Below are 25646 nucleotides of genomic sequence, written 5' to 3'. Positions count from 1 at the left end.
GCCATATGAAAGGGAAGTCAAATGGATTTTCATTGCAATCCAAATCATTTGGTTGCTTCTCACTAATTTAACTTGATCAGAGCACTCTCAGACTGGAGCTCTATGAAATGACAGTTGAGATTAATTTTGTCAGCCTTGTAATCACAATTTATTGATGTATTTCCTGTAAAATGGCACATTGGACAGAGTATCTTCAGAAATGGGGCAACTGTGTTTCATATGGTAGTCATGGATGGATATTTGATGTTGACCTCCTGATTGCACACCTTTATACTGTCAGGCAGGCAGGCAGGTACACACACTCACAGCTAATGCTCTATTATGCTGATTTATTGAAGGTTAATTTAATCGCTCTTGTAATACCTGACCAGAGGGTGTTCTTACCCGTGCAAAACTCAAGTAGCAGGAAAAAAAGGAGAAAAACATGACAACAAATCAAAAAGTGATTTTATGAAGGTGGCACCAGAGACAGACCAATCCATCAGAATGGCGACAGAGTGTGGACGTGTTGCCATGCATGGTGCCAGGCGAGATGCCAGGTGGTCCAAGGCACATCCTCTATGCCAATGCCCTGAGGCTGTGTGTCCTCGTCACAAGGACAGAGAGGTTGTTAGGACCAAAGGCACTAAATCACCCACCTCCTCCCAAGTTGTCATGGCCAACTATGCAGGTTGATGCAGAAACACCGGGAGAGGCAGTGCAGCTACTGGCTGAATCTACTGATTCGTTCCAGTACCAGTTTATTCCAGTTGATTCAGTGATATATGATGCAGTTATGACACTTCCCCTGTTTTTGAGAGCACCTCAGTGTCAGCAAAGCTTTAGACAGAGTGAATTAATCCTCCTAAATACATTTTAGAGTTTTGTACAAATACATTTTCAGAAGTAAACACTGCAATCCATTATCTAGATGTATTGTTTATGAATTTTTTTTCTCTGTGGTTGCGATGAGCAAGACAGCAGCACAGAGAGAGTCAGACAAACAAAGAGAGAGACTTCTCCAAAAGACATCAACTCTGTGAACAGCATAGGCGCATTTTCCATTATGTCAGCATTTTCCTTGTTATGTACCAAACAGATAGCTAAAGGGACCACTTAATGTGATAGGAGACAGGATATAACGGATTGATACACAGGTTTTGGCATGGTATCTGAGCATGTAGCTTGCTATAATTGGCCATGTCATTGTGCATTAAACTAACGATATATAGTGCCCTGAGATGAGTATCTTTAGCAATTCTGTCAGATATCACACCAAAATACCTCTGACAGCTATCTCAGGCAACAGCAACATACTGTAATACAGCTTTCTGAAAAAAATCTTAAACTCTCCTCTCTGTCTGTTTCTAGTTGCTCTCATAAATCTTTGCACATAATTGGTATTTTAAATATTTTGTGGCATCTAAAGAAATTACATCATAATCAGTTTCTTTGATGGTGTATAAAGGTTAAAGTATTTCCTTTCTGGCATAAATGAAAACAGGCCAATGACCTTTATATTGGCTGTCATAGATGTGTGTGACTCCTCCCATACATTGGAGACAGGGGTCAAAGGTCCAAGGTGAAGCCAACTTGGCTCTGCCCATGACTCCTTCATTGCTGTCACAAGACATCCTGTCACCTTTCCTATGAAGCCTGCGCGAATAAACAGCACTGATTGCATTGTCTTTCATCTTGGCAAGCAAGGATTTAGGCAGACTTGATGCTTGCTTGTAGCCAACAACATGGTTGTTTATTGAATCATGGTGTCAATTCAGAGACAGAGGAACATTTAATATAGTGTTGCTTTTAAATAGCACTTATCCCATATTTTTCACCAATTATAATTTTAAGACTTTCATTAAAACACACAAAAATGCTGGATTTAGAAATTTTAGAACTACGTAGTTTTGTGTGTGACACAGTTGCTTGCATCAGTTTGTAGAAGCACACTAAGACAGGAATGATATATATCAATGTGTTCTAAATACATCCACCCCTATTTTGCCAGCCATTTTCTTTTCCTAAATACATAAGTTCTCCACCCTCAGCTGTCTGTCTGTCAGTGCTGTCAGCCACTCTTGTGTGATTCGTCTGATGTGCTTGATGCTCATCACTCTGTCAGACTAGGCTCGCCTTTCATTAGTCTGGGCTCCTCCATCCGCCTCACTCACACAAATCACATTGACATCCAAACTCCTCAGATCCACAGAGCAATTTAACTGATATTCATTAGAGGGATGACAAGAGCTGATGGGAGATCTGTGGAGTGGAGGAGTGGGGGGACTCATTCTCCTCCTATCCTATCCTTGTCCTGTCCGCCTCCTTCCTCCCCCTTCACTGTTGACTTTGTTTTAGGAGCATTGAGGCGCATCAGCGTCTATAACTACCCAGCCCTCAAGGATATTCAAGACAAAAGAACAATGGATAACACATCTAATCTCCTCTTTATTATCACAGAAAAATACAATTGAGAGGAGTTTTGTGTCTTTCATACAAAATAATTGGCTCTAGCTGATCCACAGCTTCTACATTGCTCTCCTGTAGCAGCCACTATAATGCTCATCCAAGCAGAAGTCCAATCATTTAGCCCTCTCCCTCCAGCCCCTCATTAACCCCCAAAGTGCCAACTATCTCATTGACGCCCCCAACTGGGCCATCACTAAGCCTAAAGCATTCATCAACACATAGTGCTGAAAAAATAAGATATTCTGTATTTCTGTATCTGCAAGGACTCAGTAAGTTTGTAACATTCACAAGGTATTCAATGAGGCAGCTCAGCCTTTTTCATTTGCATTATCAATGGCTACTGGTGCGAATCCAATCTTTCAATTATCATCCTTTGTTAGGGGCTTTATTCTGCTTGTCAGATGTGAGTCATCACTGGTTTCTCCAACAACGTAAGACCAATGTATCCTAAACGTCAGAGGGCAAGTCTGAGGCGTTAATGAGTTTGTGTGAGAAGACGGGGTCAGGACACAGTGTGTGTGTGTGTTAATTAATCTGTTCCCGGGTGGGAGGAACTGAAGCGAGATGATGAGATTTAAGAGAGTAAATGGGTGTGCTGCACTCAGGCTGTCCTCTGTTGAGTGAGTGAGCAGGGTTAGAGGCTGGGCAAATGGTCATCACCATAGTAACCAGATAACTTTCCCAGCCCCAGTCAGTCATGACAATCAAAGCCTGGGAACATCAAACAGACAGAACATGGTGTCCCAAAGCATCTTCAAATAAGACAAAGGTGGATGGTAGATAATCTAAGAAGTGAATTTGTGTGTGTTAATGAGTGTGTGTACCTTTAACATGTACACTAAAAAACAAAAACAAAAAAAATGTTCTCATTACATTGAGCCTGACTCGTGACTATTCTGATCGAATCAACACCTGCCAGTAATACTGTTAAATCCAAAAGCCTGCTTTGAGGGAACAGCACCTGTCTGTGCATTCTGCATCAATGTCAGCTTGTCTCAGTGCGCGTATACAGGATCAGCTCCCTTTTTTTTCCAAAGGACAGTCTTGGAGTCCAGGTGTGTGCCAGAGCTGCTGTCTGTGCCTAGGGCTCCTGATGGCATCCAAGCCCCCGTGGTAATCAGCCCACTCTGCCTGCTGTTGCAGCGCGTCTGCCTCCTCCTCCTCCAGTGGCTCATTTCAGAAACATCTGGTGGTTTACATGCAGCACACACCACCTGCCAGACGCCTTACAGGCAGTGGCACTGCTCACACCTCTTGAGTCCACCCCACAACAACGTGCCGACACAGAAATCACCAGGAATATCTAGACAAATTTTGGTTGTGAAGACAACTGCAGATGAAAATGGTGTTGTGTGTTTCTGCAGATGCAGCTTTGTGAGCAATCTGTCATCTGCTTTGTAAATGCTTAGTCATGACAATACTGAACAACAGTTGAGAGGGTTAACATCTTGGAAATTCACTGACGAACTGCTTTGAAATGTCACTTGTTTTTTTTTCTCTGATTGGTAAATATGAAAGAAAATTAATGTTTTATGCAGCAGTTAATTCAATTTAATCATAGACCACAAGGCATTAACATATTTGTATTGCTTTTTTATCAAATAACATTTATAAAACTATTGTGCAAAACAATGTCTTTTTAATCTTCTTCAAAGGCTCTGCACCCATGGATAATCACAGTCCTCTTAAATTAAGAAATATAACAAGTATGCACAATTTAAACAGCAAGTTGTAAGCTTATACACTATACATACATTTTTACAGAGACCTGGATTTTAAGTGCCCCTTTCGCAGTGAGAAAGAACAAGGCAGCTTTTACAATCAGCAAAAAAATAAACTGGCTATACAGAGAAAACGATAAAAACAAGCAATGAACTCTTGCTGTGTGACATATTCCTTTAAGGAGCTTTCCCAGGCATTTGGCTGTTTTAAGGTGTTACAAGGGCATTTTAAAATCTGAATAGGACAAGACTGTACAAATGTAACAGTAAAACTTGGTGAACATGCAGTCTACCAGCAAATCAAAACCAATATCACAAAATACAAAATAAATACAATAAAGTTAATATAGTTCGAGTCATTAACTGAGCTTCTAGTCAAGAGATTCACCACAACCATGAAATAATCTGTCGTCTATTGTCTCACATTACCAAAAGTGTATGTAGAATGAGGGAGAAAACAAAGCTGACAATAAACTGGGCTGAATATCTTTGACCTACAATATATATTGAAAGAAATGTCTTGAAATACAGAGAAATTCGAAATGCTTATAGGCTGAAGAGATGTAAACACCTTGTGCTGACATTTTTTCAAACCATCTTTGTGCATTAGCACACTTTCAAATGTTCTCTTTTTCTTTTTTGTTTCTTGACAGCCATTCTCTCTTCCAGTATTACCACTGCTGAGAGCAATTTAATGTTTCTCTAGTTCAGACACATATAACAGATGGTCCTCTGGAGACTTCCCGTGGCTCTTGCTGAGGTGAAGCTTGATGGCGTGCTTAGTGGCAAATTTGCGGACACAGAGTTGGCAACTGTACACTGTCCCATTACTACTGCAGTCGTCTTGTGACTGAGGAGAAAGGTAGGACTCCAGGGGCACTATTTTCTCAGTGATAGTGTGGGAGTCCCTCAAAGTCTGTTTGGGGGACAGCTTAGCCAGGTCCCTTATTCTGAACCCAAGGTGGGCTTCCAGGTGGCATACGTATGCTGCTGGGGTGCGTATCTGTGAGGCACAGTCACTACAGAAGAATATAGGTTGACCGGAGTCCAGATTCTTGAGGAACTTGGTTCTACCAGTTCTCCTTAGCTGGTACTTAACATTAGCCAGCCAGTGGCTGATGGTGGTTAAAGAGAGGCCTGTGAAACGAGACACATGCATTCTTTCCTGTGGGCTGAGGTCATTGATGATGTATTTTGCCTCTGATGTCTGCCTCAAGCTCAAGGCAAACTGGGCCTGTAGAAGGAGGAGGTGCTGGGGGTTCCAGTTGGAGTGCCGACCTTTGCGTTTGTAGCCATGCAGGGATGCGTTATCATCATGAGGTGAGCCCACAGTCTCAGCTTTATCTGTGATGCGGGACCGTGAGGGAGGCTTTGGGACATAGTGGGACTGTGTCAGGTTCCTCAACATGTCTGAAATATCTGACAAAGCATTTTCATGCAGAGGGCTGCTAGATATGTAGGGAGAAACCACTGTTAGCTTTACTGGAGTAACAAGGGAGGAGGGGGAAATGGAGGAGGCTGTGGATGAAGGGGTTAGGGGGGCTGAGCCAACAGAGCCTCCTCTATCGCTTTTCCCTTTTGTGAGGTCCATAGGCTGGTCGTCATTGGGCTGGCAAAAACTATTATCAACTACATTTTCCCGCTTTCCGGTCTGCGATGGAGGAGCTGCCACAGCAGCCCTTTCAGCCATGCTATGGTTAAGCCTGGAGAGCAGGCTCACGGGATCTTGGTTTGACAAGGCGGGCTTGGCTGCTTTCCCCAAATGAATGTTCATTACTGATTGAAGAGCACTTAGAGGGTTGACAAAGGGCTGCTCTGGTGGAGTATGGCCAGTGATAATGGTGGTACTGCATCTCAGTGCAGAGGCAAGTGGGGATTTGACTGCTGACTCTCTCTTGGGTTCTATTGCTGGGGATGCTCTGTTGCTATTACTTCCCCCTTCGCTATTGGCTGGGGTGACTACCCTCCATTCCCGAGGTGAGTCAGCATCTCCTCCTTTATGTGATTCTCCAGCTTCACTACTACAGGGAGAAAGATGGTTCTCCATCTTAGGAGACAACTGCTTCACCCTTTGCTCTACTTTTGCTACTTTCTCAGTCACTTTCTTTACTAAATCCTCCATTGCTTGGAAGTTGTTGGTGGGGAAGGGGGAGGACTGACTAAGTGGTGGGGAAATGAGGGGTTGGTTCTTGGCAAGGGAGGACAATGTTAAATCCCCTCCGTTGAACAAGAACTTCATTGGGGAATTCTTTTCTATGCTGCCCTGTTGTAGCTTGAGGGAATTGGGGAACTGGTAGGCTGCATGGATGCTAGGGTAGCCTCCCCAGCTTGGATTCCCACTCTGTGCCTTGTTGATGGCTGATGTCACAGTGTTTTCCAGTGATTTAAGAATATCAAAGCCCCCTTTAGGGCTCTCTTTCAGGTCCTCTTCAGTAAGATAATTATACATTGAGATGTCATATTTTTCCTCCTTCTCAGCATCCTCCTCCTTCCCAACTGAAGCTGCAGCTGGCTTCTCATTTCCTAGAGCCTCTTGCTTAGTGCACTCCTCCTCAACATCCTCCTTTTTGATCTCTTTAAGAGGAGGGGAGGTAGTAGGGGGAGTTGTGGTAGTTTGAAGAGGCGGAGAAGAGATGGTGGAGGGAGCGAGTGGGACAGACTGGACCCTCTGCTCAGTTGGTGTGGTAACCCTCACAGGATTGGGGGGGGTGGCCTCAGGAAGTGTTTTGATTTTCTTTCCTGCAGAGGTGGTCACCCTCAGGAAGTGTCCTGTCACCATCATGTGGGTTCTCAGCTCTTGTAGTGTATTATGGGAACTGCCACAGTCCATACACTTAAGTATCTGGAATTTGTTGGATTCAAACTGCCAAGCATAGCTTGCACCATTCTGATGGCCAGAGCGAGTATTAGGGGTGGTGTAGGGGCTGGAGGGGGGTTTTTGTGAGGGTACACACAGGTCTGTCTGTGGGTGCTTAACTTTGGGGGTTCCTTCTCTAGAATGTGGTGAGGCAGTGAGGTCTAACCCCACGAGCCCCCTTTTCTTAGAGGACATGATTTTGGCTGCCACAGAGGCCATGGGCTCCTTCAGAGGCACTTTCTGGTAGTGTTTGGTCTTTATCATGTGAACACTGAGGTCCTGAAGGGATTCAAAGGAGTGACCACAATACATGCACTTCAAAACTTTCTGGGCATCCTCCTTTCCCTCCATCTCCAACAGGGACCGCTTACGTGGTTTAGACCAGCGCTTTCCACCACTGTCTGCCCTGTCTTTGTTGTCATCACGGTAGTGCCCTGTATCATTCATGTGAACTGTGAGCTCCACCAGGGTGTCATAAGCAGCACTACAACCCTTACAGCGGAATTTACTGGCCCCAGTGAAGATTGAACCAAACAGTTTTGGGTTTTGCCTGTGTAGCTGGACTGTGCTAAAGAGGTTGGGCTCAGACGGAGAAGGGTGACGGCTCTGGGGACGATGCTGTTGTAGTGTCTTTGCCACTGCAGACTGGTGCCAGTCATAGCTACCGCTGCTGCAGCTACTACTGCTACTAGTGCTGTTGCTACGAGTTGGCTTCTCTGTAGAAGCCAAGGATTGCGCCTGTGGTGGTGTAGAATTAAAGTTCAGCGGTGACCATAAGGGGCTGTTCAGGAAATTGGAGTAGATAGCCTTCATTTGTTCTAAGGTGTCCATGCCTATGGGAGGTGTTTTACTGCCACCATTAAGAGATGCTGTGACTAAGTTGTCCTCTGCTTTTCTGGAGGGGCTCTCAAAGTCTGAGAGACGGTCACTGGTCTCACTCACATGTGACTCACTGTCCATTTCTTGTCCTGAGACCTCTGCGGCCCCAGCTGATTCCTGGTCACATGCTTGCTCCTTGGCAGGCTTTGCACTTTGCTCTACAAACTCATCTTTCATTTGAAGGTCATTCTGAAGTCCTGACGGCAGGTTGTCTGCTTCTGTCTCCTCATCTTCCACAGTGTGCACTGTCAGCTCCTCGGGAGAATAGGCTGCAAGGAGAATGGAGACAAAGAGGGAAAGAAAGAGATGAGTTAAATTGCAGGCAGTGAACACGCTATTTTAGAATAACTGAAGAAAAAGTTTCCCTGCTATGTGTGCCCGAGGACTCCCAGGGATAAATGAGCCATCTGTGTAGGAGCCTTTAAAGCTGAGCTGAGAAATTACAGTCATCCCATTTCACCTCATCAACCGTTGAGGTGTTATTTTCCTCTAGGCGAGCTTGTATTTATATACTACCCCAGCCACCGAACTTATGCTTCCCCGCTTCCACTCCTTCTATTGGAGGAAAACAAAAAAGAAATATCTTGGCAAAAACATAATGCACCATTTTATTTATCTCAGGGCGCAACAGCTTGAAATGAAAACTAAATCTGAAATTAATGAAGCCCAATCTCACTGTGGCATTCTCCTCTGGGGTAATAAATGAGTTGGATCAACCTCCATCTGTCAGTTAATATGTCTGACGCCTCTTCATCTGCCTCTTCTCTGATTACGCACACATGCACGTGTACACAGACAAATAGCATGTCTTCAGAAGAATTTCAAGAAAAGATGGCAGAATTTTGTTCTCACCTCCTTCTTCCGCAGTGTCACTATGCCACCCTCCCTCATTTCCTGACCACCTTAATCACCAAACAGCTCAACTTAAGGGGAAAAAAAAATCTCTGAAAATAGCAGATGGCATGTAGCCAGGTCTGAGGTCATTTGGACAATATTGTAAACAAAGACAAATGCTACAGAAAGAAGCTGCAGGTGTGGTTATATTTTTGGCTTTCACACAGTCAAGCTTGTACATGTGGACACAAACAGGCACATACATACACACACACTGTGACTAAATCCTTCATTCCCCCCGCCACCCCACGTATACACGTCCAGCCTAAACAGAAATGTCATAGCTGAAATAACTCTCATTTCCAGTGCTAACAGCTAATCTCTAGGCAGCCATGAAGCTGGCTATGGTCTGATTTGGACCCTGAGGGCACAGTCAGCAGGCAGCCCCACTGAGAGGCCAGCCTAATGGAGACCTGGCAGGTGCGGCCCACTCTCTGTCCTCCAGAAGATTTGGTTTGTCACTGGATATCCATTACCTGTCATTCTCAACTGATAGGCCCAGACAGCCCTGATCAAAAGATGTCGTCGGCCCCAGTCCGCTTGGCAGTCAGTGGGATGTTGTTTGTAAAAAGGGCCAAGCACGGTGTAAATAAAATGACATGATCACTTCCCTGGTCCCTCATGTTCTAAATGCAATTATGATAATGTGAATGTGGAGGGGCTGGAGGGAGGGTGGAAAAGGGGACGAGGAGGTAAATCACTCACGCTCGGGCAAACACACAAGGGAGATATCTCACTGCTACTAATGCTCAAGCGACTGTCCACACCCTCTTTCCTTTTGCTTTACTTTCTCTTCCACTTCTCGTCTAGATGGTATTCGAGCCAGATTCTCATCCTAGCAACGAGGAGGAAATCAAGCCAGCATGAGCCAGTTAATGTGTTTGTGTCCAGACTAGCGGGTCACAGATGTCAGCTTGCATCAGAGGAACCTGGCACACTGCTTGACCAATTTGTCAGGTCACCTTTCTCTTCCATAAAGAAAATATTCACAATGTCAAGCTATTTCATCAAACCATTGCTATGTCTAATTTCATGTCATGTTATCACATTCGAAAGCCTCCCCTGGCCTCTCTCTGTGACATTACTTGGTAGTACATGTTTTACATTCCATCCTCATAGAGCTGTGGCACTATATGTTATTGTTCAGTTGCCATTAAGTGTCAATGGCACAGAGAGAAAAGAAGTCCAAAAGGACCAGCTAAAAAGCATACAGAGTCTAGCCGTGCTCCCAGGCAATTTAAAATGCAAAACAAAAACCATTATGTCTGAGCACTATCTGTTAATTTAATCCTCAATGACTGATAATCCATCACACACGGTGACAACCACATCCAATTATTCTCCCTGGCTTGACTGACAACAGAGGTGATTTATCAAGCTAATAAAAGGTGATGGGAGTACAGAGGCCCACTTAAAATAAAAAAAAAGAAGAGGATTATCAATACAACAATACTCTTGGATGCAGTTTGAACTAATATCTATGCATATGGTGTAGAGAGAAAAAGAGGGCACCTGTGTGTTCTTGTAGAACACACACTCTCTTAAGAGTTCTAAGAATGGTAGGAGATGCACTCTACAATCCATCATCTCACTCACGGCTCACACAGAAACAGCAATAAAACACTCACACAAGCACACAAGCTGCAGTAAATATGTCTCACATGGAGAAACACACATTTCACCTTCAGTTATGCAGCCTCAAAGCACACCCCCACGTAATTATAAAAAAAAGCTGGTCAGTTAGTTATGACACCAGCTCGACCCACCGCAAGTGTTGAGGAAGAACAGAGACATGACATGCAGGAGGTATTCCTGTGGAGTATAATTTTCATAATTGCAATACAAGGACAAGGGGGGGAGAGATCATCTGATACAAATACTGCAACGCTCCTCGGAAGATCAGGAAAAACAATGCATTCTCACTCCCAACTTGTCACATGCGTATGCTTGGTCAGGACTCCCATGGCTCAAGGGCAGGACAAGGCTGTAGCCTCTAAAGTACCTCTAAAGTAGAGGCTCTCAGTGTCCCTCTCTGTCCCATGGGTTATTTCACCTCAAGTACTACTGTCTGTTTTTGATGCTGCATTTTAAATTGGTTTCATATGCAAGAGCAATGATATGAAGCCCCAAAAAAACAAATCAAGTTTCTCTAATAGACATATTTGCATTCCTTTCTTTGCAGGATTATCACAGCTTGAATAAGCGAATACATTTGAATATCTTTTAGCGGATGTGAATTTGTGAAAGCACAACCCAATACCTCTTCATCCTGTCCCTTTTCTTGGATCCATCCCTTGATGAGCGTTTATTGTGTATATTCCTGGTCTGGCCTCCACAGCTGGGAAAACAGTAAGGGAGCCAGATCACACCCAACAGCGGTGGGATAAACAGGATGTGGCATTAAAAACTCTACCTATTTATGACCCTCAAACTCAAATGACTGCCTGGCTTATGAAAAACAGGGACAACCTTGTCACATGCATCATGATATAACACAGGTGTGTCCTTTGTGAGGTTGTCATGAGTACATTTCATCTGTTTTCACTAAAAAAGACTCTACATAGAGAGCAAATGTCTCATATTGTTTCTTTTTCTGAAGTTATTGTGTAAAGATGGTGAACGAGGACCTGTTCAAATTAACACAGAGCTACTATTGTGTGAAAAAATCTCTGTACTTAACCAATTTATAAACCAAATGTTATGTGTAATGTAAATCCAGCATCACACAGATTTGAAGAACAAGAATACTGAACATCTTATGAGGAAAACGGAAACTATTTCAAATGGAATGTTTATATGAGTTTGGTAGCTGGATTGCATCTTTATTTATAGCTTAATCACTGTACGCATAGAGAACTGTACTGTAAACAAAGATGCAATTGAGATTGAGGGAGAGGAAGGTGTCTATATGGGTTGTCCCTTACTGGGGTGATTGCAAATCTACAAACAAAAACATTTAAAACAAGAGGAAAAAGGCAGAGATTTGCTAATGCCTGTTGTTAGTTGTTTAATAAATCCTACAAGGAATGTTATTATAATAATTATTATTATTATTAGTAGGAGTAGTAGTAGTAGTAGTAGTAGTAGTAATAATAATAACAACAACAGAGGAAAGTAGGTTTAGTTGCCAAGATCTTTGATCACATGTTGGTTGAGGTAGTTAGTCAGTTGTTCGGATAGGAGTGCTTCTTGACATTTGTACAGTATTTTAAATGAACTACTAACCAACACAGCCCCTCAGCAGAGGGCTCTTACAGACAAGAAACATTGCCAGAAGACTACAGGACAGGAAGTCACCTCACTTTCAATCACAAAAACCACAAACCACCAACTTGACACACTCTCTCAAGTTTCCCAGTAGCCTAAAACTCTTCAGAATAATTGAGTCCAAAACAGCCCCATTCTGTCAAAACAGCAGCAGATCAGTAAAGTACCTAAAATTCTTCTGTGTTGTATACATTTGTCAAAGCAACACACTCAATCAAACGTTCCCTTTTATCTTTACAGGCTGGCTGAAAGCCCCATAAGAAAATATGCAACAGGTGATCTGTGGCCACTCAAAAAATCCTGCCATAATTCACTTCTTCAGATCTGAGTGTGTGCTACACGTTTTAAATGCATAAATGCATTATCCTGCTACTACATTAAGCTTCTAAACACTCTCGTGTCAGTATCAATCATAGACGTCTTTGTCAGTTTTTATTTGTGTGTGTGTTCTCAACCCCCTGATGGCATTGTGAATACATTGTGTCCGCCAATTGTAGTGCAGGATGTGTGATATGGGAAATGGGAAAAACAGAATGATCATTCTGGCCTCAGGCAAAGCTTTGGGCTGAACTTTGTCAATAAACATCATAAGAGGAGACACACACACACACACACACACACACACACACACACACACACACACACACACACACACAGTAAGGCTGAGAGAAAGAGAGAGCAAAAGAAAGAGAAAGAGACAGAAACAGAATAGATTGCGTTATGAGTGGACTTCAAAGCTGCCAGCTGCACATACATTCATACTGAAAATGCATCTTGTTTTTCTGACCTCCTGATGCTAACTATAACATAGAAGAGAAAGAGCTGGACAAACTATAGCTCCAGTTCCACTTTGAAACCTGATGCAGCCACAATAAGTGATAAACAAAATGGAAACAAACAAAAATCCAACACAGACAGCTTCCACAGGTGCAGAACCAAGGGTGGTAATAAGGATCAAGATGCCACAGGGAGACATGCACGTCGAGCCAGTTTCGTCTGATGATATGTAGTCAGTCAAACTTCATTACTTTGTTACTATCCCACAGCTCTGCCTCCTTCTTTCCATCACTTTTCTTCCTGTCTTCCTCTGATGGTTGTGAAAAAAAAGTCCACGAAGCAGAACTGACATTTGCTTCCCCATTCTTTCAATTGTTAAGGCTTTATATAAAAAATGTGTTAAAAGGTCACATGGCTGTGTGAATGGGTTTAGACAGACAGGGTTAAGAGACCAAGCTAAGGATATACTAAAACTAGGTCCAGTTTTGAGTGTTTTTTACATTTTGGTTCTTAATTTCACTTGCCTGTGAAATTTTACATTTTCATAGCCATGTGTAAAAATATGGGAAACTGGAAAATAGAGGCTGTTCACTAAACTTAAAAGCGGGTGTCTGATGTGCTCATTTGGTAAGTACAGTAAGTCAAAGTGACATTTACAATGATCATTTTAGTTAATGGAAATCCAAGGAGGGTTAAATCTAGAGCAACTGGACTTGGTTGAAGATACTTGAAAATTACCTCTCATCCAAGGGGCTTCTTCAGTTGTAACAGACTGGTGGGGAGTCCCAGGTATTTAACCTCTGTGGGGTCACTGTCAAGGTCATTCATGCCACAAGGTTTGTTAGTGCTCCTAGGTAATGGAATGTTTTTATCTATTTTAACCTCCAACTGAACTAAACTGAATCTGTTTACCTGCCTGATTTGCTCCTGTTTTCTTTTTTTTGTCTCAGTTAACATCATGCTTGTGTCAACTTAGGATGCATAGGTGTCTGACTTTTTGATTTTATTGTTTAATTACCACTCAAAAAATACCAAAAAGTAAATTGTTATCATGATAAATAGGAATTATGGCTAAAACTATGATGCTACAAGGTAAAATTCATAATTTAAAGTTTGTGCTAAAACCTGTATTAGTATAGGTTTGAAATTAAGGCTACATTTTAAGGGTTACTATAGTTCTACTACATTCAGGAGAGGTCTAAAATCAAGCGTACTTTAAGTCTGAAGAGCTGACACTACATCAGGGGCTCAAACTAGGGCAGTTAAGAATAAGGGATCGGGTGGTGGTGAAAGGAACAAAGTCGGGGGCTTGGGATTGGGAAGACCAACCCCTCTCACAATGCACAGCTGCTGCCATGATTGCCTAGCAACGAGGAGGTGATGGACGCAGCCTGAAGACTGATGACCATCATAAATCACGATAGTAAGGAGGAAGAGAAAGAGAGCGGGGACAAGAAGAGGCCAAAAAAAAAACAACTGTTCTTTTTTCACTCTTCTGTAGCAGCAGCAGGGCAGGCCTTGCCTTGTCCCCTCACTGCACTCTTCCATTCATAATTTTAGGCGATGATGCTCGTACTCTTACATGCAAAGCCAAATGGAAACTTCTAGGTAATCATGAAAGTCAGTTTGACTAGATCAAATGAATCATTTTATTTTGTATAATTCCAATACACTCCATCGAGGTGTCTACATTTTTTTCATGATTCTACAATCCTTCTCAAGATTATAATAATGATAGACACCTTCCATAAAGCAACCCTCCAGGCAAGGCAATGTGGGTAGTGTAGTTGTGGAATAAACATCCTTGGGCTATCTGATTATGGCCTACTGCCGCAGCACTGGTGTCTAGTAACACTCAGAGAGAGCACTCATCCATCCATCACACAGTGAGCGTCTATGGCTTTCCACCCCGCTTCTTCTCGTCCTGGCTCTCCAGTTACAACCAAACACGGCTGGCCTAAATAATATTCTTCATGATAAATGGCACTATAAGCCCAGTAACCATCATTAATCTTATTTTTAAAGAAGCATTCATCTTGAAGAGAGCCTGTTAGGGCCACGGGAGAGCAAAACAGCTTGGGTTCATTTAAAGGCCAATCTGCTGCATGAGCGATACCTGTCAGATCTGCTCATCAGGGACAGCACACACACACAAACACACACACCAGTACAGTATTAAACATTGACGCCATATGGCTACATATGTGCACACATGCACACACACCCACCCACCTCTACAGCGCTCCTAAGCATGTTTTTCATATATTATATCATATATTATGTGCACAGAACACCAACATACTTGTCGGACTTTTCTCCCCTTCGTTCAGACATCTCGAGATGTGTCATGGAAGAACATACAGTACTGTCACTCATCAAAACACAACTCAGTGTAACTCAATCCTCCTTGTCATCTCGAAAAAATCTCCCCTCCCAAACAGCTTCTCCTCAAGGGTTTCAGGAAAACTCACTCTTCCCTGGAAAAAACTCTCACTCACACACACACACACACACACACACACACACAACCGACAGTCTGTTCACTTCTCTGTCTCTCTCCACTGACTCTCCACCTCATTCTCCATTCCTCTCCTCTTTGTTTCTCTCAGTCTACTCTGTCTTGTTTTCCCCTCCTTTACTCTCTTGCTCTTCTTCTCTGCCCCCTATACACCTCTCTTCTCTGTGTGTCTGGTAAAGCCTGTTTGATAAATGACACACGTCACCATGTCAGAAGCGAAGGGTGGGTCAGTGATAAATGACTCTGTTGAAAAGGAAATCGGCTCTCTGGCATGGCTGGGCTATTCTCCTCCTAGATTGGGTTTCAGGACCCCTGAAGACCAGAGCAGCTCAGTTTCCCCTAAAAGAGAACACATCCAACCAGATTCTGATGCTCAGTACCTCTGTGAGGAATGGGAGACAGAGAGAGAGAGGGGATGGGTGTGAGGTGAGGTTGGAAGGATCCAAGCTGTCCCAATTGTCGCCACAGTGCAGCTGCATCTATCACAACAGTGGTGGGACTATTTTTACAAAGCCTCCTCAGTTCCCAGACAACAGTCCCGGCTGGAAACCTCAGCTGAAAGCACACTGATAGCTGAAAGGGAAACGGTTTTCTATTTGTGACACTACTGCAGCACTGCTCTTTCTCTCCTGGAGCCCAGCCCTATTGCTTAACATCTGTCAATGTGAGTTAATAAGAGAAGGCCCATTTCACCAAAGATGCTCTGTGACATAGGATTTCCAAGTTATGCCAATGATATGAAATGGTACACAATTCCTGTCTCCCTCCCATCCCCAATTGACATTTTTAACACTAACACATTACTGAGAGACTATTGCTTGTCCACGACAAAACAATTCAACTCTAGATGCAGAACAAACTTAATGTTTGTGCAGTGCAAATTTAATGGTCGTGCCTTATTTTGCCACTTGTTTATATCTGCTAGCTTAATGTGCCTGCTCTAGATCTCACAAATGTTGCAGAAAGAAATACGAATGAATACGAAGAAATCTCAAACTCCTGATTTGTAAGTCTGAAAAATGCCATTTTAGTGTCAGAATGTTTGGAAGGTGCGTGGCTTGTGAAAAATTGGTCCAATATTTACATTGGTTACTTCTGGGCAAAAAATCAGTCATAATCTGTAGTCTCGTTCATCGCTCCCATTGGAGTGAATGAATCTGCTGCAAACCTTCCGAAGGAGCAGGTCAGTGGCAACACCTAAGTGATACAGTAAATGACTCTTAAGTACGCCATCTCATCACTGAACTGTCTCTGATTTCACCATCCCTGTTTTCCTTCTCCTCATCATCTCAAATACTAGCACTCCTCCTCTTCCTAACCCTCTGCCTTCTGCTCTTACGCTCTCTTTTTCATTGACTTTCTGCTGGCAGGGGGGCACTGTTATCATTACACAGGCAGGATTTATGGAGTCAAGGCATATAGCAAAAACAAAAAAAAAAAATCTGTCACCACCAGTGGGAAACACTTCCTCAGTCTTCCTACTTCCACTGGTGCTCACAGCCTCCATAGGTATGCACTTATCAGACACATAGATCACAGACGTGACTCAACCTCACCGGAAATCAGCCACAGGACTTTCATTAGAAACAGGGCTTCCAAGGCCGAATCATTTGCCGCACTCACACCTGCAACACCAGCAGGGGCTTACTGTTGTTAAAGCTCGCAAATGCGGTCAGTTCATATACAGGTTGAATAATTAAGTCCAAACTTGTGCTCCCCCTCTATCCCCTTTTCACACATAAACAACAGGAAGGCAGACTGACAAAAAACAGCTTATTTCATCCCACTTACTCCTTTTACAACCCAGACAAGTGTGCATGTGTCTGCAATGTCTGCTGCAAATGCTCACATCTTCACTTGCAATAACACGTTTGTGTGCAATGTGTTATGTTCCTTGGTCGGAATATGCTGCATAGGTGATGAGCAAAGACGCAGAGAGGTAGAAGAAAGGAAGAACCTAAGCAACAGTTCAGAGGTTTTTTGTATGGCCAAACCCCAGTAGACGGTTTTTAGCTACAATTCCTTTCATCACTATCACTAACAAAACCGCACACACATGCACACATGAACAATCAAAACCAACAAATTAGAAAGTGCATGCTCAATGTCCATGTGTGATCAAGCACACACTCTCAGAGACAGACAGGAGTGATGGCTGCCAGTCTGGCAGCTATAATCCTGAGTCTGTGGAAAGACAAGACTGTTGCTGTGGAGCCTGGTCCAAATCAGACTAACCTCCCCAACACTCTCCGTCTGTGTTGGACTCTGATACACACTTTTACACCCATGGCCAGAGAGCGGAGAACTGCACTGACATATGCAACACTCTGCTGACTGTAAACACACTGACACCATTCTGCAGACATACTGTACAGGTTAGACGTTCCAATGAAATAGATCTTTGCCTATATGTTGTAAAGCCGATGTTGACTTCCTGTTAAGTTGGTGGAGTATTTCAAATTTCTAGAGCCATTTCAACAGCTTCTGCAGAGCTAATGGCCAGCACCATGAAGGAAGGAAGCCTGTATTTCCACAGCTGGGAGCGCCTCTTTTTCATGTTTGTTAGCCAGCTGCCCTCATAGTTAAGAGCATTCAGACCTGACCCAGGCAGGCAGGCCCATTTGTCACCTGTAGCAGAAAATTGAGTTACAGCACAACTAAAGGCGAGAGGCTCTGTGTAATATCAAGTTGATTACATCAAAGTGGTGGCAAACCTCGTTGGGTTGGGCACCCTGAGCTTGTCATCTCCAATCACAGGGCCTGTCAGGACTCCATCAGCCTCACGGCTAATTGGACCAATGCTAATGAAGCACGCAAAACAAGTTTTCTACAGTGCAGAGAGAATCCCTCTAAGACAGTGGAAGGAAGGAAAGAGGTAAAAACTGAGAGAGCGTGTGGTAGAGAGACAATGAGAAAGCAAAGCCGTGTGTGTGCGCGCACATGCGTGTGTGTGGATTGAGTGGTGGGGGGGATTTTTCATGCAAGTCTCAAGGTTGCAGTGGGCTGACTCTCCCCCTAAGTCCCTAATCAAGGCCCATCATCTGTCATCCTTTTCTTTGCTCTCTCTATCACCAAGCTCAGTGCTGCAATCAATTCATCATCACCCTTTGTGTGCCACTGAACAGTTGACAACTTTATAACTTGCAGCTGCACGGGCTGACTGACAGGGGTGGAAGGGGAGCATGAAAAAATGAAGAAATGAATAGATGAATGAATGAACAAAGAAGCACGGTTTCAGGGAAAAAAAGTTGTTTTCTAAAAACACAAAACGATCTATATTACAGCCTTTATTCCCTTTTGTCAACAGAGAAACAGCCTTGTAGCAAGGAGGAGAGAGTGGAGAGGAGAGGAGACCATCCTTCTCACTGATCTGAAATCAGAAAGCTTTCAGTCATTCTTTATGTGCTCCCCGCGGCCACTCACTGAGCCAGTGAGCATGTACATTAGGCTGGGTATTTTGATGAAATAAAAGCCCAGGCCAGCTTATGGCTAAACAGAATGGGAGCACTCACTCAGCCTGTCTCTGATTGACCATTAAAGCCATTGATGAATGGGCCTGTCAGGGGAGAGACAATTAAATCAAACATGAAACAAAGCCGTTGTGACGGCCCAGTTTGACAGAGCAAACCCATTCCTCCCCTCCATTACATAGCACATGGCTCCTTTTACAACCTCTACCCCACTCCTCCAGCCTCCTCTACCCACTGTGTGTGTGTGAGCATGTGTTCAGAGCGAATAAGTGAACATTTTTACATTGGAGTATAATGTTCTCTACTGGAAGTTTGTGTGTGTGTGTGTGTGTGTGTGTGCGGTCTCACAGAAAAACCACTTTACCCCAACCCACCCCACCCCCTTCACTTTTTCGTGAGTCAGTTGGCCATCAGAGAGAAAGCATGTGTGTCTGAGAGAGAGAGAGACAGGCAGACAGAGTGAGAGAGACAGAGAGTGTGTAAAAAGTACACAGGGCCTTTCAAAGTGGTTTAAACGTGACGTCAGGGGCCTGCAGCACATGGTGGGAAGTGATTTTCTGATGTAAACCGGGAAGGATCAGATCAAAGCGGCATGACAGCCAATCAATCAACCGTCAAATCAGACATGGCAACTGTCGACTATGGATCATTCTAGCCCAGGAAGCCCCATTGTCTTCTCTCAAATTGTTTATGTTATCCCAAGAAAAGAAAAAAGCTCAGAGGTAGGGCTGTTTTCCCCGCTTGTGTAAAGGAGTTACGCGCTCCGATCAAATGCGCACAAAGACCTTATGTACCCCTTACGGCACGCCTCGGGCTCTCAATATCAAGAAAACACTGCTTGTTTTCCAGTGGGCTCTACTCTTGCAGAGCATTTAGATGACAGTTAGGATCGGTAAACTAGAAGGGATTCACGGTGAGAACAATGCGAAGCGAAAGTTTACAGCCTTCAACTCATCCGATGGGACGACAGCAGCTGCTCAGCGTGGAGAACCGCAGAATCTCTGATTGTTGTATACAAACTCTACAACTGTTTTTAAGAGCTATCTCAAGAGCAGCCAACAGTGACAGAGCTCATCGTCAGAGAGACAGAGAGAAAAATACACAAAGTGAAAACGGAAATGCGGTGACTGTAAAGTGAGCTCTCCAAAACAAAGGCAACATCCGCAGTTTTACGATCGTAAATCTTGTTTTTACGCACATTATAGTTGGATACACGTACCTGCTGCGCGCTTGGGCGCTTCTTGTTTCCTTCGTGGCATTTTTATTCGTGGGGATTTCCGTGAAACTCTTCTCTTTTTTATTTAATACACCCTCTCGCCGTATCCGGAAAGATCCACCTCTCTGGAAGCAGATTCACGCCTTCGTGTAACAGACTGTACACGGCCAGGGAGTCCAATGGAAATAAAAACAGAAAATCATCGCTACGGAATGGCAGCCTGCGGGAAAAGCCAGCGGAAAAATAAATGAACGAGGCGCGGAGGTGCGAGCGGTCGGGGATGAAATGTTCTAGTGTGATCGCGTTCAGAACGTGAACGGTATGATAGCCAGAGTCCACCTCGGGTGCCTGGTCTGGCAACAGGCAAAGTTGAGGGATAAGAGAGATGATCGCGTCACTTACAGCAGGGGAATGGGCAAACCCACAGCTCCGTTAACTCTTTACTTCTCAGAGAGGGGCGGGCACGAGAGGAGAGTGTCCTCCTACCTCCGCACTTCATATGAACCACAGCTCAGGGGCTATTTATTAGTTGATTATTGCACACAGAAGGTTGATGATTACTAGCCACAGAACCCACAAACAGTCTGAATAATGTTCCAAAAATGTCACCACACTGTGTTTAGTTTTATTCTCTAATGGTAACGTTTCAGGACTCACAATTATTTCTAATTATTACTACTGGCCTCTTAAAATGTTTAAGTGATTAGAATTGATATTCGTGTGAAAACACATTTGTTACAGACTTAAACTTAATATGCAACACACTGTAATATTCTGTAATTATTTTTGTGTTATGATTTATTCTAATGGTATTTTTTTTATCTCACATATTATCAAAACTGTTGTTCAGGTTCCTGATGATAATTGCATTTGACTTTGTTTTTAACATAGAACAGTATTTTTATTTAAAAATAACAAATTTACAGAATGAGCAATAAACCAGTGGGGCAGGTAGGAGGAAGGGATGTGTTTTGCTATATACAAAATGAATAAAACAGTATATGCAAAATGTGCTGTATTAAGCTATGATATTTCAGTAACTACTGGGCCTCGGAACCAATAAATAGTGAAGGCAGTTTAATGAGTCTAGTCATGATATATACATTATGAACACCAATGTAATATATTTTTTATTTGTAATATATGCAGTGGAAAAAAAGTCAAAATGTACTGTTGAAAATCATCAGCGTTAAATACAATTAGTTCAATATCCTGTAGATAACAGGAAGTGCTAATGCAGAAGGCAATGAGACCTAGTGCAATGGACTTTATATACGCTGCTCAAGTCGCTTTTGCAATTGTGTTAATTTTGTGATTAAAAAAAACATACTCACATAGTGTCTATATCTTATAACTGGTGAAAAAAAAAATTAAGCAACTCCCTCACCACTGCCCCCAAAAGCAAACATGCCTAGACCTTTTCCTTGCTAAATGAATGTGAGCAATTAAATCTTAACTTCGCCACAGTAAAAGCATCACTTCTCCCACATTAGGCAGAGATCAAAGTCAGTTCAAGGAAAAGGCGTTAAGACTGATGAGGTCTTTATTTTCACCACAATGTCAGGGGTTAGCAGTGTCTCTAAGAGAACTATGTGAATATATTTCCTCCTATGGACCTGCCCGCCCATCATGCTCTCCTTCAGGAACAAGAAATAACCCAGTGATTGGCGTTTTTACAGTCAAATTAAACCATCTTCCAGCAGCTGAAGGCAGGAGGAGAAAGCAGCTGTTCCAAAATTAGTGAGCTGTCATCATGACAGAGAGCAATGGGGACATGGTGTCATCCAGCTACTGTATCGATTAACCCATAAATACTATATGGCCTCTACACTGTGGCTTTCCAAAGCTTATACTGTAAATGGAAGTTATCTCAGCATCTGTCTTGCATTGCTCTGTGCATTAAAACTCATATCTATGGACTGCAACCTGGTTGGTCATAAAAAAGGCAACATTATACGCATATCATTATTGAAATGTAAATTTCGTATTGGCAGATGCTTTAAGTACTGTAACATTATTGCAATGATGAAAGTGTGAAACAGATTGTGGTTTTTATTATAGAAAACATGAAAGCATATAGTTCTTGCATAATGTATGACTCCGTTGTTTTAGGAAATGCAATTTCATACAGTAGTGTGCATTGTTCTAAAAATATTCAGATTTTTTTAGGGACTATGTATGATTCTCTCATATGTAAGGTAGCCTTGCTGCATTATTCTCATCTTTTTGCTCTTGACACCTGGATTATCATAAAAGAGAAACTTCTGTAAGCCTGCATTGATTTGCACACACGTTCGCCCAATCAATTTTAAAGTAGTGATTAAAAAGCATGAGCCGCTTCAATTTTCTATTGAAATCTTTTGGCAAAAAAGGGGAGAGGCCTTTCAATTTCATAGCCTCCAGAACACTCAAGTATTCATTGCGCTCTACTTTTTGCTTTCAACCTCTCTGTGGGAGGCAGGACTCATGACATCTATGTATGCTGCTCTTATTCACAATGCTATTCAGCCGTCAGATGTGTGCTGCAAGCGATCCTTCAGTATCATCAGATCACTCTTACTGGTGCGCACCCACTCATGGGCCTGTCCAGAAATGCAGCACAGTGCAGTGTCAGAGTGGAATCATGCATGTTTATCTTTGTATAGTGTCCTTGAGTGTTTTGAAAGGCGCTTATAAATAAAATGTATTACACTGAAATATTATTATTATTAGTTGTTAGCTGCTTTGTCCAAGCTAACGACTAATCTTCCATAATGTGGCAAAGTTTTGCTGCTACTCTTGAAAATGCTTCTGAATAAAACTTGAAAGGCAGCAAAATGAATGAATAGGGTTTCCATTTATTTCCTGCAAACAGATGTAAGTGTTTGTCTGTGTGCATGTTTTGCTGGTTTATCTGTGCATTCTCGTAGGTGTGTTCATGTGTGGGTGTGTAATGTATGGCCCTGTTGAGAAGAACGATTGCTTTATTCCTGCCTTGTAGGTGCTTTGGGGTCCAGAGCCATGTCTTTGGGCAGCTGTATGGATGGCTTGAGGAGGTCTCCATCATTCATAAAGCACACTCCTACATGTAAAATTGATCTTGCAAAGAAACAGGGTGGCAATAGCAGTTCATCAGTCTTCCCAGACCACAAATCACTCTGAGGTGTCCCCTTTGGGGAGAGGTGGCACCATTGTCAGTGGAACGATCCCCTTGGACAACAGAAGGGGCGAGGCAGGAACTCTCACTCACATGCGTCAAAGTGTCCAGTAAAATGTGAATAGCATTTGTGTAAATATGCTGAATCCTTAGTAAAGCTAAAAAACTATCTACCCTATAAACACTACGAAGAAATTTGAAGTACTTCATAAAAAACAGTCTTTTTCTATAGAAGGAGGCATAAATACTATATTAACTCTCTTTCTTTTTTTAAGAATCTTCTTAATTTTGAAAACGCACCTACATGGCAGGTGCTGAAGTTAAACAGGTTTTATAAAGGATGCATAATTAAAGCTACCTTTACTCATAGTGTTTAATATATGCATATCTGCCTATTAATAACCCAGGTCATTAATTTGTATAAATCAGCTATGTATGGCACAGAGTAATTTCCACTCCTGTAAAGAGAATTGGTGAGATGGAGCTCTTGCCTTTGGCATTGGGTTGCAGATTACACTCATGTTACATTAGGACACATGCTTCTTCTGTTCCTCTTCCCACCCTTCCTGCTGCTGATGCTCTTTCTCATACCATTTTCACTTTGTCACTGATCTTCTTTCTAAAATAATCTCTTATCATTTCTCATTTAAATCTGCAGAGAGACCTTTTCCAGATCCGAATTCATTAGTTTCACACTGAAAATAGAACAACTAAGAGAAAAGAAGTGATATGATGAAGGCTCAGAGTACGCACCTTTTTCCACCAATCTATCTTAAACACTCTTGATCTTTCTTTAAGCCTTTAACATACTACACATCTCTCTTTGGGGGCATTTGTGCCCTTAAGCATGAACTCACTATAAAAAAAAAAAATTCACCTATAATGTTGTCACTTCCATTTTAGTTTTCATCCCTTCCCCCTATTATCATACTGTATAGTAGTTAAAAAACCATTAACATTCACAAACTGAATGGGTCAGGCATTGAAAATGTCTCCTAAACATTTGTCCCTGCTCCTTCCCAGACAAGTAACTCTTTCTCAATCATTGTCCAAGTGGAGGAAAGGTATTTGTGAGATGAAAGAGGATTCTATCATTTTGTGATAAATTATTTTTGAAAAATCTGCTGTGGTTCATCCTTTATGGGTGGTAGATGACTCCACACCATTTCAATTAGCACAATTCTGATTGTAGAGGCAGAACTCAGACGATTGATCAAGTTTCTCTTTTTCTCTTTCCCTGCCTCATTGCCCAAAAGACCCTTTTGAAATATTCAGGTGGGTTATGAATGGTTACACCCCTATCTATTTATATCTCCTTTATTGACAGTCTTACATTTATATGGAGTTAAGGTGAGGGATTTAATTTAAGACTCTTGCCGAAGTGCTCAGAATATTTAGGAAAAGACTGATGAAAGACCAAAAATTAATATGATTAACACTTCTCAGAGAAAAACGAATGCAGGGTCAGTTGTAACTCTATTATGCTTTTGCTGGTATTTGCATATTTCAATAAGTTTTAGGAGCTATGGTCTCACTGAGTGACTAATAATTGTGGTGTTACCTTGTCAAGGAAATTCAAAGCTACATATGGCACATTGTGCTCTGATGTCACGTCAGTCTGCTTAGTGCTGTCAGCTTGTGCTAAGAGAGGGCTGACTCCTCTCTTTCCCCTTCCTTCTTAGGCGGGAAACATAAAAGGGAGGATGTTTATGATGGACGGGCAGCTCTTTAAAGGGAAGCATCACAGGGTGTTGGATGGGAGGGATCTGAATCAAGGCGGCTGTGATGTGACGAGACAGACAGGAACATCTTTCTTTTCGTGTCGAGATGTCAAGCAGAGGGAGTCTGAGCAGATCAGACAGTATCATCACTCTCCCGAGTGAAGCAAGAATTCACAGGGGAGGAGACAAGTGGAGGGACAATGGTGCAGAGTGGGCGTCATTTCTGTCATGTTGGCTTGACTTTTGTGTCAGGTTGAGCTTTTTTCTTTGTTATCTTGCACTTTTGCTTATTCTTTGTTACCTTGGTCAGTTATGGAGTTCATATCTGGTGGCAATTGCTCATGTAACGTTAATGTAATATTATTAATATTATTTGTGTCACATACAATAACACAGTTTTTATAGAAATGATCATGCATGAAGTACTCTTATAGGAATAGTTGAACATTTTGGCAAACAGATTTATTCGCTTTGTTGCCAAGAATCAGACGAGAAGAGTGACATAGCACAAAGACTGGAGACTGGAGAGGCAAAAAAAATTGACTACAGCACTTCTGAAGCTAACTAACTAACACGTTACAATCTGTTATGTGTTGTTCCATACTGAAGCATAAAACAACAAGTTGCAGTTTTACATGAGGTAATGTGGTAATTGAACTGAAAATTGAACTGAAATTGATTGTGCTGAACTTTTTTTCTTGCCCAGGTGCAGTGACTTCCTGAAGTCTTCTCATTGCTATGA

General features: G+C 42.5%; 1 protein-coding gene across 1 annotated transcript; it reads right to left on the bottom strand.

Moving 5' to 3' along the window:
- Positions 1 to 3994: 3994 nt before the first annotated feature.
- On the bottom strand, positions 3995 to 20413 carry tshz3a (teashirt zinc finger homeobox 3a). Its single transcript, XM_041938822.1, has 2 exons — positions 20051 to 20413; positions 3995 to 8174 (listed from the first exon to the last, which is right to left on the bottom strand). Exons 1-2 carry the CDS (start codon positions 20088 to 20090, stop codon positions 4861 to 4863), a joined length of 3354 nt encoding a protein of 1117 aa, XP_041794756.1. The 5' UTR covers positions 20091 to 20413; the 3' UTR covers positions 3995 to 4860.
- Between the last annotated feature and the right edge of the window lie 5233 nt (positions 20414 to 25646).

The sequence above is a fragment of the Chelmon rostratus genome, chromosome 6 (genome assembly GCF_017976325.1).
Source record: "Chelmon rostratus isolate fCheRos1 chromosome 6, fCheRos1.pri, whole genome shotgun sequence".
NCBI lineage: Eukaryota > Metazoa > Chordata > Actinopteri > Chaetodontiformes > Chaetodontidae > Chelmon > Chelmon rostratus.
The sequence above is the reverse complement of the archived record's forward strand: the minus strand, read 5'-3'. Positions and strand labels throughout refer to the sequence as shown.

What these genes read in the sequence shown, in the direction of transcription:
- tshz3a (XM_041938822.1), bottom strand. Translation starts at nt 20,090, where the DNA reads ATGCCACGAAGGAAACAAGAAGCGCCCAAGCGCGCAGCAG. An exon ending in AGCGCCCAAGCGCGCAGCAG is followed by an intron (nt 8,175 to 20,050) that starts GTACGTGTATCC and finishes TTCTCCTTGCAG; the next exon opens with CCTATTCTCCCGAGGAGCTG.